The 15324-nt window shown below is 48.4% G+C and overlaps 1 protein-coding gene across 13 annotated transcripts in view; it reads right to left on the reverse strand.

Moving 5' to 3' along the window:
- The window catches only part of MAP4 (microtubule associated protein 4), a 138786-nt gene that overhangs the window by 16456 nt on the left and 107006 nt on the right, over window positions 1-15324 (reverse strand). For 12 of the 13 annotated variants that reach the window (XM_038173899.2, XM_038173898.2, XM_038173893.2 and 9 more), the window contains 3 exons: window positions 5207-5307; window positions 4082-4294; window positions 2139-2316 (listed from right to left, as the gene is read on the reverse strand). In XM_038173899.2, the coding sequence (XP_038029827.2) occupies window positions 2139-2316; window positions 4082-4294; window positions 5207-5307 (492 nt within the window). The remainder of the gene's footprint in view (window positions 1-2138; window positions 2317-4081; window positions 4295-5206; window positions 5308-15324) is intronic. The other variant, XM_038173900.2, reaches the window with a different exon arrangement.

Consider the following 15324-nt stretch of genomic DNA (forward strand, 5'->3'; position numbering starts at 1 on the left):
GCCACAATTCACACGTGTTTGTGTGCTGAGAACGACTGAATATTTGGGCGAACCACAAGAAAGGGACTCTCTTTTGACACCTGAAAAGCGAGAGCTGATGATTTCCTTCTGAAATACCACCTTTAGCCAGAAACTTTGAATCTGGCCTCATGCTGGGTTGTGAGAAACGAAGCTGTGACCAGCAGAGATCCAGTCCCCCATCACCTGCAGCTCTGCACCTTGCTGAAGCTGAATCTGCTCTTCCCAATCTGAGTTGTTGCTGTTCGGCTCGCTTTGTGGCTTCACACCCTCCCCTATCTCACGCCCTTGCTTTCTCCTCTCCCAAAAGAAGCCTCATTTTTATTTTTTTTTAACCATTCATGACTGCCCCAAGCACTCCCAGATCCAGACAAAACTGCTCTGCCTCCTGATGGAGTTTCTCCAGCTGTCCTCAGCTCTCCATCGCCCACCCAGGGCTCTGGCTGTTCCTTGGCACTGTCCCTCCACGCTCTCGGGTGCAGAACCTCTCCCGCCGTCCATCTCAGCACTTGGAACAACTTTTCTGTGTCTCTGCATCACTGGCTCCATCTCCTTTCAAATGTCATCAGAAAACCCTTCTTTGTCTCTCAGTTTTGGAAGGAGAAATGAACTCAGCTGAACTCATTAAAATGTGTAAAGCATTCTGTGCTACGGTTTGCACAGAAGACCACACAAAATGAATTTTACAGGAATATCCACAGGATTAGGTAAGATACGTGGCTCTTGGAAAGTGCACTGCTTCCTCTGCGCAGGATTCATTATATTTTCCCCTAGAGCAAAAAGTGGGGGATGTCCACCTAGTCTAATATGTCTGAACACAGTTCTAACACTGTTGTTCTTTTGGGAAAGATGGGTTCCGAATTCATGCTTTGGGACTCAGAGCAAAGCAACTAACATGCCTCAGTTTTTACCCGTTTATTGGAAAATTTGGATAAACGACCAAATTTGGGACTCAGAGCAAAGCAACTAGTATTCATTAATTTTTACCCATTTATTGGCAAATTTGGATAAAGGACTGATGAGATCCAGTCATTTGAAAAGACTTGAAAACACTTGAGTGTATTTTCATCTGAAGGTAAATCTCTCAAACTGTTAAGGTGAGTGGAAATAATGTTTTCATCAGGCTAATATTCTGCTCATGTTTCTTGCTGACTCCGTTAAACTCATGGGAAATTCCCTCTTTGGCAGCAGTGCCCGGGATGGGACACCGCTTTTGGATGAAGCTGATGTGATTTCAGCTCCAAATTCTTCCAGCACTAATGAAGAGGAAAAAAAACAGAATCCACGCAGAGAAAGAAGGTGAAGCTCTTTCCTCACATCTTTGTGTGGCTAAGAGATAATTAAACTAAGCAAGGACAGCATCCAAGCCCACCTAAAAGCCACCCATTTCACAACAGAGTGGGAAGTCAGACTTCAGCCAGCCCAGCACCTGAATCCTCCTGTTCTGCTTCAAGCTGTCCATGAGCTACAAACATCTTCTGAACAATTTTGACCAGACTCGCTGACAAAACTAAAAGCATAGCTTGATCCCATAAACAACCTAGGGCATCTGAAAGATAAGCCAGTATCTTCTTGCCTTTTTTTTTCTTTTTAAATCCTTCCAACATTCCATGTAGGGGATGCTACACACTTTTTTTTTTTAGATGCACCAGTTTGAGAACTTAAAGTACCATCCTGAAGATTTGCTTTCTACAAGTTTTAATTGTTTTGAGTGATCATTTTAACTGTTACTGTAACAAAGTGAAGAGGTAATAACATCCTTAAATAAAAGGTTCAGTAATTCTATTAATTTTGAATCACACAAAGCTGATTCAAGTTGGACTGGAAGCTCTGGAGAGAAAAAAAGCCTAGCCCATTGTCTCCATGCTTTGGCACAAGTTCCTGTCCCATGCTGTATGAAGACAGTTAATATTTATTTCAATATAATAATACAGACAGCTATAATTAAGCCTCTGGTCACTTCTGACTAACAGGTAGGGCAGTTTACACCTCTCAGAAGAACAGGTTCACAGCAACTACAGCTTCTCATAACTGGTTGCATTTCCAGGTTGTAGGTTTTGGTGCAAACTGAAAACCTGCAGCTTAGAGAGAGCTCTGAAGACAAGCAAGGGAATACTTACAGGTCGGCCTCTTCGGTGGAGAAGCAGTGGTACTTTTTGTCCCAGCAGCTGCAGTGACTGCAGATGCTGCTGTTGTCTTAGGAGCAGCAGAGGTGCTCTTGGCAGCAGTTCTAGGAGTGACAGACGATGGAGGCTTTGAAAGTGAGGTCCGCTTCTCTGGGCTCTTTGCTTCTGTGACCTGAAAATGGATGGGCTGCGTTAAAGCCAGAATTTCATTGACAGGCTCTTCAAAATGTTTGCCAAGAAAAAGCAAGAAATAAATTGAAATTCTTTTCTAATGTAGAAGGTACAATTGCGCAAATTCTTGAACGTGTAAGCTGGGCACTGTCGAGGCATTATAAAGCAGGAAATTAAAAGAACATAATTAAGGTATGCAAAAGTGGCTGACTACATCCAGTGCTGGACACACTGAGTATTAAAATTCATCCAGAGCCGCTCCAGCATTAATGCTTGGTGTCCGTTTACAGATGTGAACAAGGCAGTGATTTCCAAAATGGGTCCACTAGCAATAAAGCTGCAAGAGGGTCCTTTCCTTCATGAGCAGAAACATTTTTTAAGCTAAGCACACTCTTAAGTATTGAGATCCCGAGTCAATATGTGAAAGCAAAAGACACGAGTGATTACATCAAACAGGAATTCAGAATCATGCAAAAACTTAAATAAAACTGAAGACGCTGATATGCAGAAAAAACTAATCTGTGCCAATTTGGTTTTCCTTAAAACACTACAGTCAGTGACTTCTGCCTGCTGGGAGTTCAGCTCAAGGCAGGTTGTTTGTTCAGTGCTACCTGCCCAAGTGCCAGCATTTCCACCCAGAGGGATACTGACTGATCCAGCAAGCACAGATTTATGTCTTTGCTTTCAAATTCTTTGTTATTTTCATAACTAGTTTTTACAAGAAGCTCGAATGCAGTTATTTAAGCTTAAACGTGTAGTAAAAACAAGAGCATTTAAGCATCAGCTGAAAGCTTCTGAAATAGTTTTTAATATTCCCTTCCAAATTTCAGTTCTACTATATGAGAACTTGGATGTAAAGAATCATGAACAGAAAGGTCTTCTGACTAGAGCTAAAGAAAGACCCAGATAAGACCTCAGCCAATGTATCTCAAGCAGACTTAAGAGGTGAAATAATTTCATGTGTCAAGCTCAGTGAGAGCAGAAAATTCGTCTTAACATCAATATGATTCCAGGCAAAAGCTGATTACATTTCTACAGTGTTTAAACTCGCAGGGGCAGGGGAGGGATGCTCCACATGCCCAGGACCTAGCTGCAGATCTGCACAATGCAGAAAGGTCACGGAGTCGGTGTAGGGAAAATGCAAGGGACATTTCCCATTCTTGACATTGCACGTGGATACCTCCCTGAGCGTTAAGATGGAACACTAAGAATTGTCCACAAAGCTTCTTACTGGAGAGTTACGAATCTCCAACACTTCCTAAGCACACACATGTTATCATCAGTTATCTCTCTAAAGTTTTTATAATGGCCAGACACCATAAAGAGACAATCACTGGGCAACACCGAAGTGTTCACACTGATTTTTCCCCCTCAATACTAATACAAAAGCTCTTTACTTCGCTTTCCCATGCTCTTGTCAGGCTTTAACAGTTATCCTGGGTTTGCAGTGTATCTGTATTTTAGAAAACCCTCCTTTAGGAATGGTGAGACATGAAGAAATATCTCGTGTATTTGACAGTCCCACAAGTCAAGTTTCATCTTCTCCTTTGTGGTGACACAATTAAATGCCTGGGACCCGAGGCTGTAAGTGGGTTAGTGGAAGCTGATACCAATAACTGTGTGTGTCTTGCAGTGAATCCCGTTCATTATCCTATCCTCCTATGTTTAGCACCAGAATTAGGTTTTGACTTCTGGGTAAAAGAGCTGGTAGGCTAACATGTAACTACGGTCTTGGAGCTCCCGCACAAAAGCAAAGAATCTCTTACCTTTGGTTTAGGCTCTTTTGTAGTTAAGGTGGAGGGCCGTGTAGTACTGGTGGCTGGGCGTTTAGGAGCAGTGGCTGAAGTAGGACCTGCAGTAGGGCTCGTGGGCTTTTTGTTTTGGGCGGGTGCGGCAGAGGCTGGCCGCTTGGGGCTGGTGGCGGGCAGAGGCCTGGCTTTCGTTGCCGCAGGCTTTGCTGATGGTGTGGCTGCTGCAGGCTTTATGGTTTTTCAAAAAAAAAGCAAAATCCGGCGGAACAAAAGGAAAAACACAACAAAAAGTAGCGCATTGTAAACCAAAACGTCAAGCTGCAAGAACACGGAAATGATACGTAAAATGAAAGGAAAACTTGGCTTTCTGTTTTCTGAGCACAGCGGAAAGATCACAACGAAGCAGCTCCGGTGCCTTCGGAGCCCAGTGGAGCTCTGCCACTCAATTCAAAGGGAACGGGATTTATTCCAGCAACATCCAAAGCAACAGAAGGAATCGCTGGTAAAGCTGGGATTAGTCATTGGGTGCTCCTGGCCATCCAGTGCCGCATGCAGTAACCAGGACACTGCTTTCCAATTACATGCACACAACGGATTGCAGGCTCTAAATCCTCGCCTGATCAGCGCCAGGGGTCACACCAGCAGTGCCTGCAAGGGGACCAAGCACCCCCAGCCCCTACCCCTACTCTAACTTGGAGAATTTGGGCTTGGTTTTGTTAAATGCTGCATGCTTCTTAGGCAGGTCTCTCTTATTTCACAAACAGCCCCAAAATAAGAGGTTACCAGGTCCTGAGCAGGACCTCTCAGTGCTGTCTGCAATGCAAATAATGTCTTATAAACAGCTAGGAGTGTATCAGTACAGCAGAAATATTACGATGTCTTCTATTTCTATACCACAGATACCAACCAGAGCATTACTTTAAATAAAAGCCTACCAAGAATTCATGAAATCCATTTTCAGCCAAATTTGCTGCAGCCTGCCTTGTTTACAGCTCCCTAACTGAATGCCTTTGTTCCAGCAAAGTGGCTCGCAAATGGCAGCTCAGAAAAGAGAACTCGTGTCGCCGTGGCTTAAGAAGCAGAAAAGCCGGCAAATAAAAACTGCAGAAGCAAACAGGCTCAACGTGAACCCGTGCCTACCTTTGTCTTCTTCTCAGGGCTGGGAGGAAGCTCTTTGTTTGGAGGCGCTGTGATATCGTTCCCTGTCACGGCTTCAGCTGCTTTGGGCTCTTCGGGTTTTGCTGGCAAAAAAAAAAGAAAACGAATGGCTTAAGTTTGAGCTTTTTTGTTTGCTTGGTTTGTTTGTTTTACTTTTTCTCCCTTATTATTCAATGCTGTAACAAGAGGTGAGGCAACAAGGCAGTTAGGGGTTGGCTATTTCTGGAAGAATTTCCCCCAAATCAGAACACTCAGAGGAAGAAAAATTTTCCCTGTAATAGGGACAGGCTAACTAACGTTCATCCTGATGCCATTAGCATCCCATTACTCAGCTGATAAAGGAAAGAAAGGCAGCAGCTGAAGGAAGCCTCTGGTTTAATTAAAAATAGCAAACTTCCCCATCTCTCAAGCTGGTAAAATCAATCGTTGGAATATGAACAGTGCAGCTCTGGGCTCTGAGAGCTTTCACACGACTGTTACCTTGAAGCAGGGCGCTATTTTCGGGCTGGCCCTACCACTTCTGGCTTTTCTTCCAGAGGGCAGCAGCAGCACGGGGACCTCAGCCTGCCACGGAATTGGTGAGCGTGGGGTGCACGGTGCCATGCTGCTGCACACGGTGATTTGCAGAGCAAAGCCCAGGGGTGGTTCAGGTTTTCTCAGTGATTTCTGGGGTTTTGTCATCGCCCCGAAGGGTTTTGTGCCGGGCAGGGAGCAGTGAACGCAGCGTGGGAGCCACAACCGCCTCCTCCATCCCCTGGAACCTCGTTAAGGTTGATGGTGGATTGTCCAGCTGGCAGCAAAAGGCTAACAACCGCCTGCCCCCCGAGATAAACGACACAACACGACAGGACTCAGAGCAGCAGCTCCCCAGGTTTCATCCCCAGCTCCTCGGGGCTGCTCAGGACCTACAGCAGCACCCAGGGGACCCTCAGCACAACTCCCCGACGGGCAGCGCGGTGGCACCGGCCACCAGCCGTGTCCCTCGAGACTCCTGGCAGATCTGAGAAGGGCACGGAGCTACCAGCCCATCACACATCTCTTCCTTTTCCCCTTGTCATCGGGGCAGGAAAAACAAAGGCAGTGTTGGGTGTTTCTGTCTCGAACAAGGCAGCGGATTGTTGCGCCGCAGCGCATGATGAGGGCTCACCAGACAATGGCGCAGCGACTCCAACAGTAGCAGGTTGTTTTGAGCATCCTTTGAAAATTGCTGTTTCTGTCTCACATTTTCTCGCTTGCCAGCCTTGAAGGGAGAGCCTCAAAGCACAGTTCAGCCCCGCTACGGACTCCATTGTTGAAACAAGCAGAATAAAACCCTCCTCCTGCCCGGGCGATGCTCAGCAGCACAGCGGTTTTGCTCTTGTTGATTTATTTATTTTTTCTGACTCGGGACAAGTTTAGCAGCTTTCTTATCCTCATATTGCATTAACCTCTTCCTAGTCATGGCTCCCAAGCCACCTGAAATGTTTTGCAGCACTGTGCTTCATGTCTTTTGCATACAAAAAAAGAGTTATAAAAAAAAAAACAAGCACTAAAATGTCCAGGCTGGCTGTTACCTTTAATGCAAAATTTTTAAGGGGCATTCATGTTCATCTAGAAAGTCCTTTTTTTTGGTAGCTAATCTATATCGGCTCCTCTCTACTGCTTTTGTCCACCGAATCTCAATAAACCTTTATGCTCTCCCTCATTTAACTTGTCAATTTTATCTACAGCAACGCCAGAAAGAGCGATTGGTGTGGACAGATCCGGCTGCTGAGCAGCCACCTCCTTTCTGTCCATTCAGTGCTTCCGTGCCTGGAGATTTGATTTTGGGGAGCTTAATTTGGAATCCTGCTTGTCCCAAATACAAAGACACGAGGTCACTTGTCCTTGATTGGAAATCACCTCTCAACTGTTATTGTTATCAGATGGTGGTGGAGGTGAAATCAGCAGCACCCCTAAACCTCTCGCGCCTCGCAGCCCCAGCGATGTGTCGGCTCAGGAAGCCTCAAGCAGCTTCCTGGAAACCCTGAGCGCAGCTTCAGGATTTAAACTCGGCAGCTTCCTTGTTTGTGATCGAATGAGAAGATGAAATTCGTGGTATTTCACACTACCTTGTCCAACACAGGGTTTTTGGAGGTACAACCTCACCGGACACACAAAGGAACTGACCTGAGTGGGCAGAGGGTCTGTAAGACGAACAAGATTGTTCTTTTTAATGGGAACATATAAATGATGGATGCCAGGACTGCTGGGGGAAGCTACGCAGCTCCCTTCTGAAGCCCAGGAGCCTGTGCACAACCCCAAGGGACTTCAGAGGGGTCAGTTCTGTGCTGCCTCGATGCGAGCCACAGCCCCGTGTGCTCCCCGGGTGATTACGAGGTGCTCGCTCCCACACAGAGCGGAGAACGGCCTGGGAAGATGTGCTAGCTGCAGGACATTGCGTTGGGAAAAGCTGCCAAATCTTAATCAAATTTGCTCATTAGTCTGCAAGAATTATTGAAGAGACTTTTCAGCCTGCCTGTTCCCCCAAGCACGGCAACAGACCTCGGAGAGGTATTTCAAGGACATGTTGCTCCGAGCTGGGACAGCGACCGCTGTGCCAGGGGCAGGAGGAAGGGGCTTGAGGGAAAAACCTGTCCAGTTTCCAGAACTGGGTCCAGTTCTGGGCTCCCCGGTACAAAAAAGACGGGGATCTCTTGGAAGGAGTCCAGGCAGTTCTGCACCACCACGCGAAAGAAATTCTTCATGGTGAGGGTGACGGGGCACTGGGACAGGCTGCCCAGGGAGGTTTTGCAGATATCAATTAGGAGCGAGCAAACCTGATAAGCTGTGCTGATGTTTCCTCCGCAGTGATATCGGGTGTCCTTTGGAGGCCCCCGGGGCTGGCCGTGGTGCTGCGGGGTGCAGGGACCCCCTAGCAGCCTGCTGACCCCACGGGGCTTCGGGGCTTCGTGTGTATGGAGCAGGTGATGGAGCCTCTGGGAGATGTTGGACAAAACTGTTACTGGGTGAAGGACCCAGCAAAGGCGACGTGGTGCTCGGATAAACATGAAGTCAGTGGGAGCAAGAGTCCTAGCAAACACGGAGCAGAGACTTCTCAGGGGCTGTAAAAAGAGGATGATCTGTGCCAAAGGATGATGCTCGGAAATACAGGCTTTGGGTCCTTGCTATAAAAAGGGAGATGCTGTTCCTTTAGGTCAGGAAAATTACAAAGAGAGAACTTGTCCCACACTATCAGGGCAAGCCATGAAGAGCACGAAGGAGGAGGTTTACACAAAGCGGTCAAAGGACTGATGTGTTTAAGACAGATCTTTTCCCCACCAAAGAACAGACCGGAGAGCAGCTATTTTGCCATCATTTTAAGACCAAAACTGTCCTCCAAGGCTCAGTTTTAATTTTTTAACAGACTGTTCTGTGGTTGCTTACATACAGCACACGAGAACAGCTTCTGACGGAGCCCCCGAGCGTATCTCACACTTAGTCATTCAGCCCCAGCCCGTGCTACCGCACCTACGGAACACCAAGTCACAAGCTCCTGATGTGCAGCTCCTCCTGTGGTTAGCTCTCCTTTCAGGAGACTTCCTCTCCTTAGAAAACAGGTTAGGAAATTGAATCACAGAGCCACAGATGGGTCAGTGTGGGACCTCAAAGCGCCCAGCCCCATCCAGCCTGGCCTTGGGCACTGCCAGGGATGGGGCACCCACAGCTCCTGGGGATCTTGATGGAGTTTTTCGGATGCTAATGGGGGATCTTCCTCAAAAGCAGCACCAAATGGTGGCGAAAGTCATCGTAACCTGAAAAGAGAAGAGCTGGGCAGTGGGAAATGACAGCGTGGGTGATGTTCAGCTGGTGGAGCAGGAAGGCAGGACAAGGCGCCCCGCTCCTTCCAGCTGGCCCAGGTGCCAACTGCCCATATGGACAGCTCGGGCAATGCTTCAGGTTTTTAACCTTGGCTCGTCACTCGAAAGGCAATTATACCTCTTGGGAGAGCTCAGCATCACCTCCAGGTCCCGCCGGGTTGGGCTGCTCGCGGCTGGCAGCTTCCCAGAGCAAGGGAAAGGTTTTTCAACACGAGGGAGCTCAAACAGAGGCCCAGGAGCACTGCGTGCTCTCCATCGCTGGAGACTTGCAGACCTTGCAAGGGACAGATGTGGCCCTGGAGCTACGTGACCTACTTAGGCGTGATCTTGAGTCTGGGGTTAAACCAGAGACCTCCGGAGCCCTGCTCCGATCTGAATGACTGTTACGGCATTGTAGAGGAGGATGCCCACGCCATACGCAGTTAATCATATGTCTCCTTGAAACCAGGAGCTGTTTATGAATAGAGTAACCATATATAGTTTTCCGAACCATAAGGAAAAGAAAAAAAAAATCCCCCGTTCTCCAAAATAAATCCCTCTCAGCAGCCTGTGACTCACAATCTAGGGACTACCCGATCTGGAGGGGATGGCTCTAAGTTTTCCATGAGCTTCTCCACCAGCTTTTTAGGCAAAGTAATCATTTAATATTAGAACGACAGAAGAACGCAGGTTGGGAGGGATGCCTGGAGGTCACTCAGCCCAATTCCCGACTCGAACCAGGCTCAAACTGCACCAGATTGCTCAGGACGTGGCTCGGTTGTGTCCCGAGCACCCCCGGGAGTGCCTGCTGTTACTGGCATTTGACGACCCACATTCTTACACCGGAAAAACCACACAGACTTTTCCTGTTCACAGTTTCTGTCATTCACGATACAATTTGTGTCATTCATAGGCAATCTCACACCCATCCCTTCTCCAAGTCCTCTCTGCTCCAGGCTTGAAAGTTAAGTCATTCAGTAATGTAAAGCATCGAGAAACTGATGCAATTGTTTCCCCAGTTTGATCTCCTTTCCTTTCTGAACTCCCACAATTTCATCTGCCGAAGGAAAGCCACACAAAAGCATCCCTGTGACATCCACGTATTACAAAATCCCCACAACAGCAGCATTATTGCTCCTCCTCAGCCAGTGCAGGAACAAACCCGTGAGGGTTCCAGCTCGTGCTACGTGACTGAGCGGGAACACAAGGGGAGCACACACAGACCTCCGGCCTTTCAGGGCCCTTCACGAGCAGTGTAGCTGGAGCAGATTTGTCCCAAAAGCTGTTAGGGTATGTGAAAAAAATAAATAAATCAGACGCTAAATCTGAGAAGCTTTACAGGTTGTGTTTCCTTCCCTGAAAAAGTAAAATTAGGGAAAAGTACTTAGAGAAACACGGGAGCATCTTTGTAAAGTTACACCACGCAACCGCACGGTTTTATGAATGATGGACCTCGTGCAGAACAAAACCCACGGGCGTGTATCTCTCATGTCCCACGCCATAGCTCACTCAAGAACTGGCATTCCCCAAAATTCATTCTCCACGTCGAAAGGAAGAGGCAAAGACCCCACTGTGGTGTGACTTAAGTGGATCTTCAAATGCCAGCAGCAAGCACTCCCATCTTCTGCTGCTGTGCTAAGCAAAAGCCCAAGAGCAGAAGTGCAGATTGGTGGTAGGGGGCATTATTTATTATTATTATTATTACTACTACTATTATTATTATTATTATTATTATTATTATTACCGTGCAGCTGGAAGATTATGAATGCTAGGTCTTGCTTTCCTTTCTTCCCTTTCATTGACTTGTTAAAGGAGCATTTCAGCAGGTCCCTGAGAGCACAGCACCTCAGTCCCCTCTCCTCCCACCCTTCCCATTTGCTTCCCCTTACTGGGGTCTGCACTGTACCTTCCTGGCGCCAAGGCTCTGCCCGAGGTCGGCTCGTTGCAGGCTTGGAGCTGGCCGTGGATTTGCAGCTGCATTCGAACGTGGCGGTGAATGAGGCCACACGCTCATCCTCCATATCCCCAGCAAGGGAGATTGGGCAGGCTAAGCCGAACTAAAACATCATTCACTGCACCAGCTCCGTAATTCTCGTAAGGATTAGAGTCATCAGCAGAAAATCCATTAAGAGAAATAGATTAAGCAATAAGGCAATGACCATCTTTACTCTCCCTCTGCAGCGTAAACAACCTTGGAAACAAAACCAGACCACGCTCAGCGCTGCCTCTGCCCAGATGTTGGCTTCTTGTTCACCCATCCTCCTCCAGCAGGAGCTGCTTCATCGCAAAACTCACCCAGTTAAAGCCTTTCTGTCGGAGGTTCTTAAGATAAAACTATCTGCAAAGATACCAAGCCTCAATTTAAGCAGAAATACAGCCCTGTCTGCTGTCCCCTCTCCAGAGAAAGCTAAACAAAATGTCTCCTGCCTGACCCAGACACAGGACAGGTCAGCGTTTGCTTTGGCACAGAATGCAACTCCAGCAACTTGTGGGTTTTGGCTGATTACCAGGAATCGAGGAACAGGCCCAGATGTTCTCCTGGCCTGCATCTCATAAGCCCAGGTTGGTTTGTTAAGGCTATTTTTTACCTGGGAAGGGAAGTCCTAAATCAGAGTGTCCTAAATCAGACACTGCAGTCAGGTGTTTATTTAGAGTAGCTCACACACATTCTGACTGTAATACTGTGCTAAAAATTTGATGCTGGACATGAAAAAAGCTGGAACTCGTATTCCTGTCTGTCCCTGAGACTGCTCCAGATGTTGGAGAAGTCTGAGAGCGCTTCAAAGTGACGGCCAAGGTTTGGGCATGCCTGGGACAGGGGATCCCGGGCATCCCTTCAGGTACCATAAACGTGAAACTGCAATTCCCACTGCTCCAAGTGCAAAAGCATTTCAAGCAGGATCCCGTCTCTGAGCTGAGCACACGGATAAGATATCACCGGTGATGCAGCCAGTCCCGTGTCACACTCCTGCACCTCCCTCCCCTGCAGCCCTTTGTTTCTTTTCTCGTTAGAAGCCTGATTTCATCTGGCAAGGAACCTTGTAACAGGTAACATCACTGGAACGAGTATCAGTAATTTGTTACAAGGTGCTTGGGCTGAGTTTTCCTAATCCCGTAATGAACTTTAATCTATTTAAGGTGGGGCAATGGGCTTCCCACCCTCACCCCGCAGTGACTCCAGTCTTAGGGTCTACATTTACCTCAACCACGACCCAACGAAGTGTGCTGCTGCAAAACACCACGGGAGATTGAGAAATGATGTCGGGTCGCACACCTTGCTTACAGATCGATGGAGAAGGGGTCAGGAAACCAGGACAATTTTCCCGATGCGTGTATCGGGCTACTGAGTAACCGAGAGGCGACGGTCTCGGCTGAATTTGGTCCAACGGTGCCTGGAATCTCTGATATTTCAGAGTGAAAAGTATTTGAACTTGGAGAAGAATCAAAAAAAAAAAAGAGAACAGGCAGAAGGCAAAGGCAGTGGGGAACCACGTCGTTTCCGTGAGACCATCGGAGCTGACATTTTAGGTATGTGCAAGAAATCACACAAGAAAAACACAACGCCGACGTGAATCGAATCTATTGTTAGTGCAGGAAACAATGCGGCCTCTTGTTTGGGGAAGAATCTGCAGTGATTACTGATGGAACAAGGGAGCAGAACAAGTTCCACGATTCAGCTCTGATCAGTTCAAACCCGCAGCCGTGGTCTCTCGCTTCAACTACCTGCCGTGGGTACGCGAGACTCGAACGGGTATTCCTTCCTGACAGCCTTTAGACTGACATTTAGCTAGGTGTGCAGTCATCCTACTACCCGACTACCCGTAAAAAATATTGTATGTACAGTCCTAGGTCACCCTAAAACCAGGAGTGGCAGAGGTTTAGCAAAAAACCAACAAAACCCAGAAGAAATTGAGCTGTATAGGGCCGAGGAAAGCTGCTTTGGGCAGCAGTTCTGAGAAACGCCACTCGAGTAATTCCCATCTGCTTGGGCGATTCTTTCAGGAATATCGAGACCAAAGCAAGGAGGCTGCTGGGGCTACGAACGGGTAATTGAGCCATGAATGAAATGCAAAGGGCAGATTTATCATCAGATCTACACGTACATGTACAGCCTCGGCTGCTTGCCTGGCTTATTAGCGGAGGAGAGGAAGCCGAAGCTCATCGCAAAGTGTGAAGCCTTTTGGAAACATCCAAGGAATTTCTGTCTGTTTCCTTTTGCATTCCGAAAATTCCTTCTAAGCTGCAGATATACAAAGCAAAGCAAACATTTATTGCTTCTGCTGCTGTGTTTCCTTCCAGCAGCAAATAAATCCAGGCTGTTTCTTACCAAGGCAGCACAGGCAACAAAACCAAGCAAACCTGCCCAATTCCTACCTGTCAGTTTTGGAGAAGGGACTAAAAAAAAGCAGTTACATACAACTCCCAGCCCCTTACCTAAGAAAACCTTCGTGCTGCCTGCTAATTCAGCTGTTACCACACCAGCTCACACCAAGACCTGTGGTTTTAAGGGCTGTAAACAAGCTTTTGTAACACAGATCGCGAGAGTGCAAAATTTCCAACCCAAATGCTTAAAAAAGCTCGGTAACACAAACTGGTTGTCCACAGAAAGCAGAAACCACTGAAGACCCAGGCGCTGCTGTCTTTCAGTGACCTTTGCAGTTGAAATCCTTTTTAGTGGTTTTCTGATTTGAAGACCCCACGTACGGGTCTGGGTTTTGCAGAATGGCTGGCCCGGCCGAACCGGGCTTCCTACGTGTCCAGAGCACGATGCTCCTTGCTAACGACCCCACGGCCTCGCTGCAAACACCCTAGGGTCACGGAGCAGACGCCAGCAAAGCCCAACACCGCAGAAATTCCCCAAAATGTGGAAGGTGTGCAGCACAAGTACACGGGAGCGTATGGACAGGAGGGGGAACGCCTGTTTGCGTGCGTTGGTGGTGATAGGACACGGGGGAATGGTTTTAAATTAAGACGGGAGATTTAGGTTGGAAATTAGGAGAAAGTTTTTCACTCGGAGGGTGCAGAGGTTGCTTGGGGAGGTTGTGGATGCCCCATGCCTGGAGGTGTTCAAGGCCAGGCTGGAGGGGGCTCTGGGCAGCCTGCTCTAGACGTCTCCGCTCAGGCTCCGGAGGACTGATGTCTGCGATCCGCGACGCGCTGCCACCAAACCTGACACTGCTGCATCTCACGGCTGCCAGAGCGACTCAAAGTCTGCGCACCAAGCAGACCGTGAGGGGCAAAGCAGCTCCGAGATAACCAAGGGGGCTGAGGACAAGCCGTGGCGGCACGCCGGAGCGGGGAGCTCTGCGCTGCCGAAAGCTCTGGAGGCAGGCTCGAGCACGAGCCCTGGAAATTGGAGCATTTTAAAGAAATTATTGGAGAAAAGTGAAAGCCGTGACAGACAGAACATGACTGCATTGAACATGACTACTGATAGCTGGAAGCAAAACGTCGTCAGAGCATCTCCCAGGCTGCCACGCGTCTGGGGCCGACCATTGGGTGTCACCAACACGCCGCCGAAGCAGGAGCCCGGCATCTGAGACCGCAGCGAGCACAGCACAGCCAGCCTCTCTGCTCAACACCCCCAAACCAAGCATTTTGGAGCTGGACCCGGGCAGCACGTCCCCAGGTCCATCAGGTTGTCACCCCCTAACCCCAGGTGTCACCACCTCCCGTTTGCCGTAGCGCCCCGGGCCGAGCTCACCGGCCGACTGCACACGAAGTGGTCGGACGCAGGAATCCTCGTGCGTGTCTTTTGTCTTTATTCCCCGACACATTTTCTTTCATCTTCCCGTGAAAGCTCAGGCAACAAAGACAAAGCACGCCGACCCTCCTCACAGCCCAAACCTGGGCAAAAAGCAGGCACGCTGGTTTTTGGGGGACAGACGCTTGTTCCAGGCTGGAGAAAAGCAAATAACTTCTCTTTTCAGGAATTCTACATCTGGGAAGACAGCCCTCGCTCGCCACAGGCAGCAGGCCACCACAAATAAAACAATCTGATATTGCCACTGAGGCCCCAGGGGAGGGGAGGATGCGATCAGGAACGGGGAATTGCATTTTGCATCTCAGCACCGAAGTGCTTTGGGAGAGCTTAACTCCAGACACCGTTCTACCCGGGTACTGCTCAGCTCCAACGAGCGCCGAAGGGTGTAAAAGCTTAACCAAAAAAAAAGGACAATGCTCAGATCTCCGGGGGAGAAGCCGCGAGGTTTTAACTTGGCTAACGCCCTCGCTCCTAACAATACGGCCCCGATGCACGCGGGAGGGAGTGGCAAGAGGGTG

Source organism: Anas platyrhynchos, chromosome 2 (genome assembly GCF_047663525.1).
Source record: "Anas platyrhynchos isolate ZD024472 breed Pekin duck chromosome 2, IASCAAS_PekinDuck_T2T, whole genome shotgun sequence".
Lineage (NCBI taxonomy): Eukaryota > Metazoa > Chordata > Aves > Anseriformes > Anatidae > Anas > Anas platyrhynchos.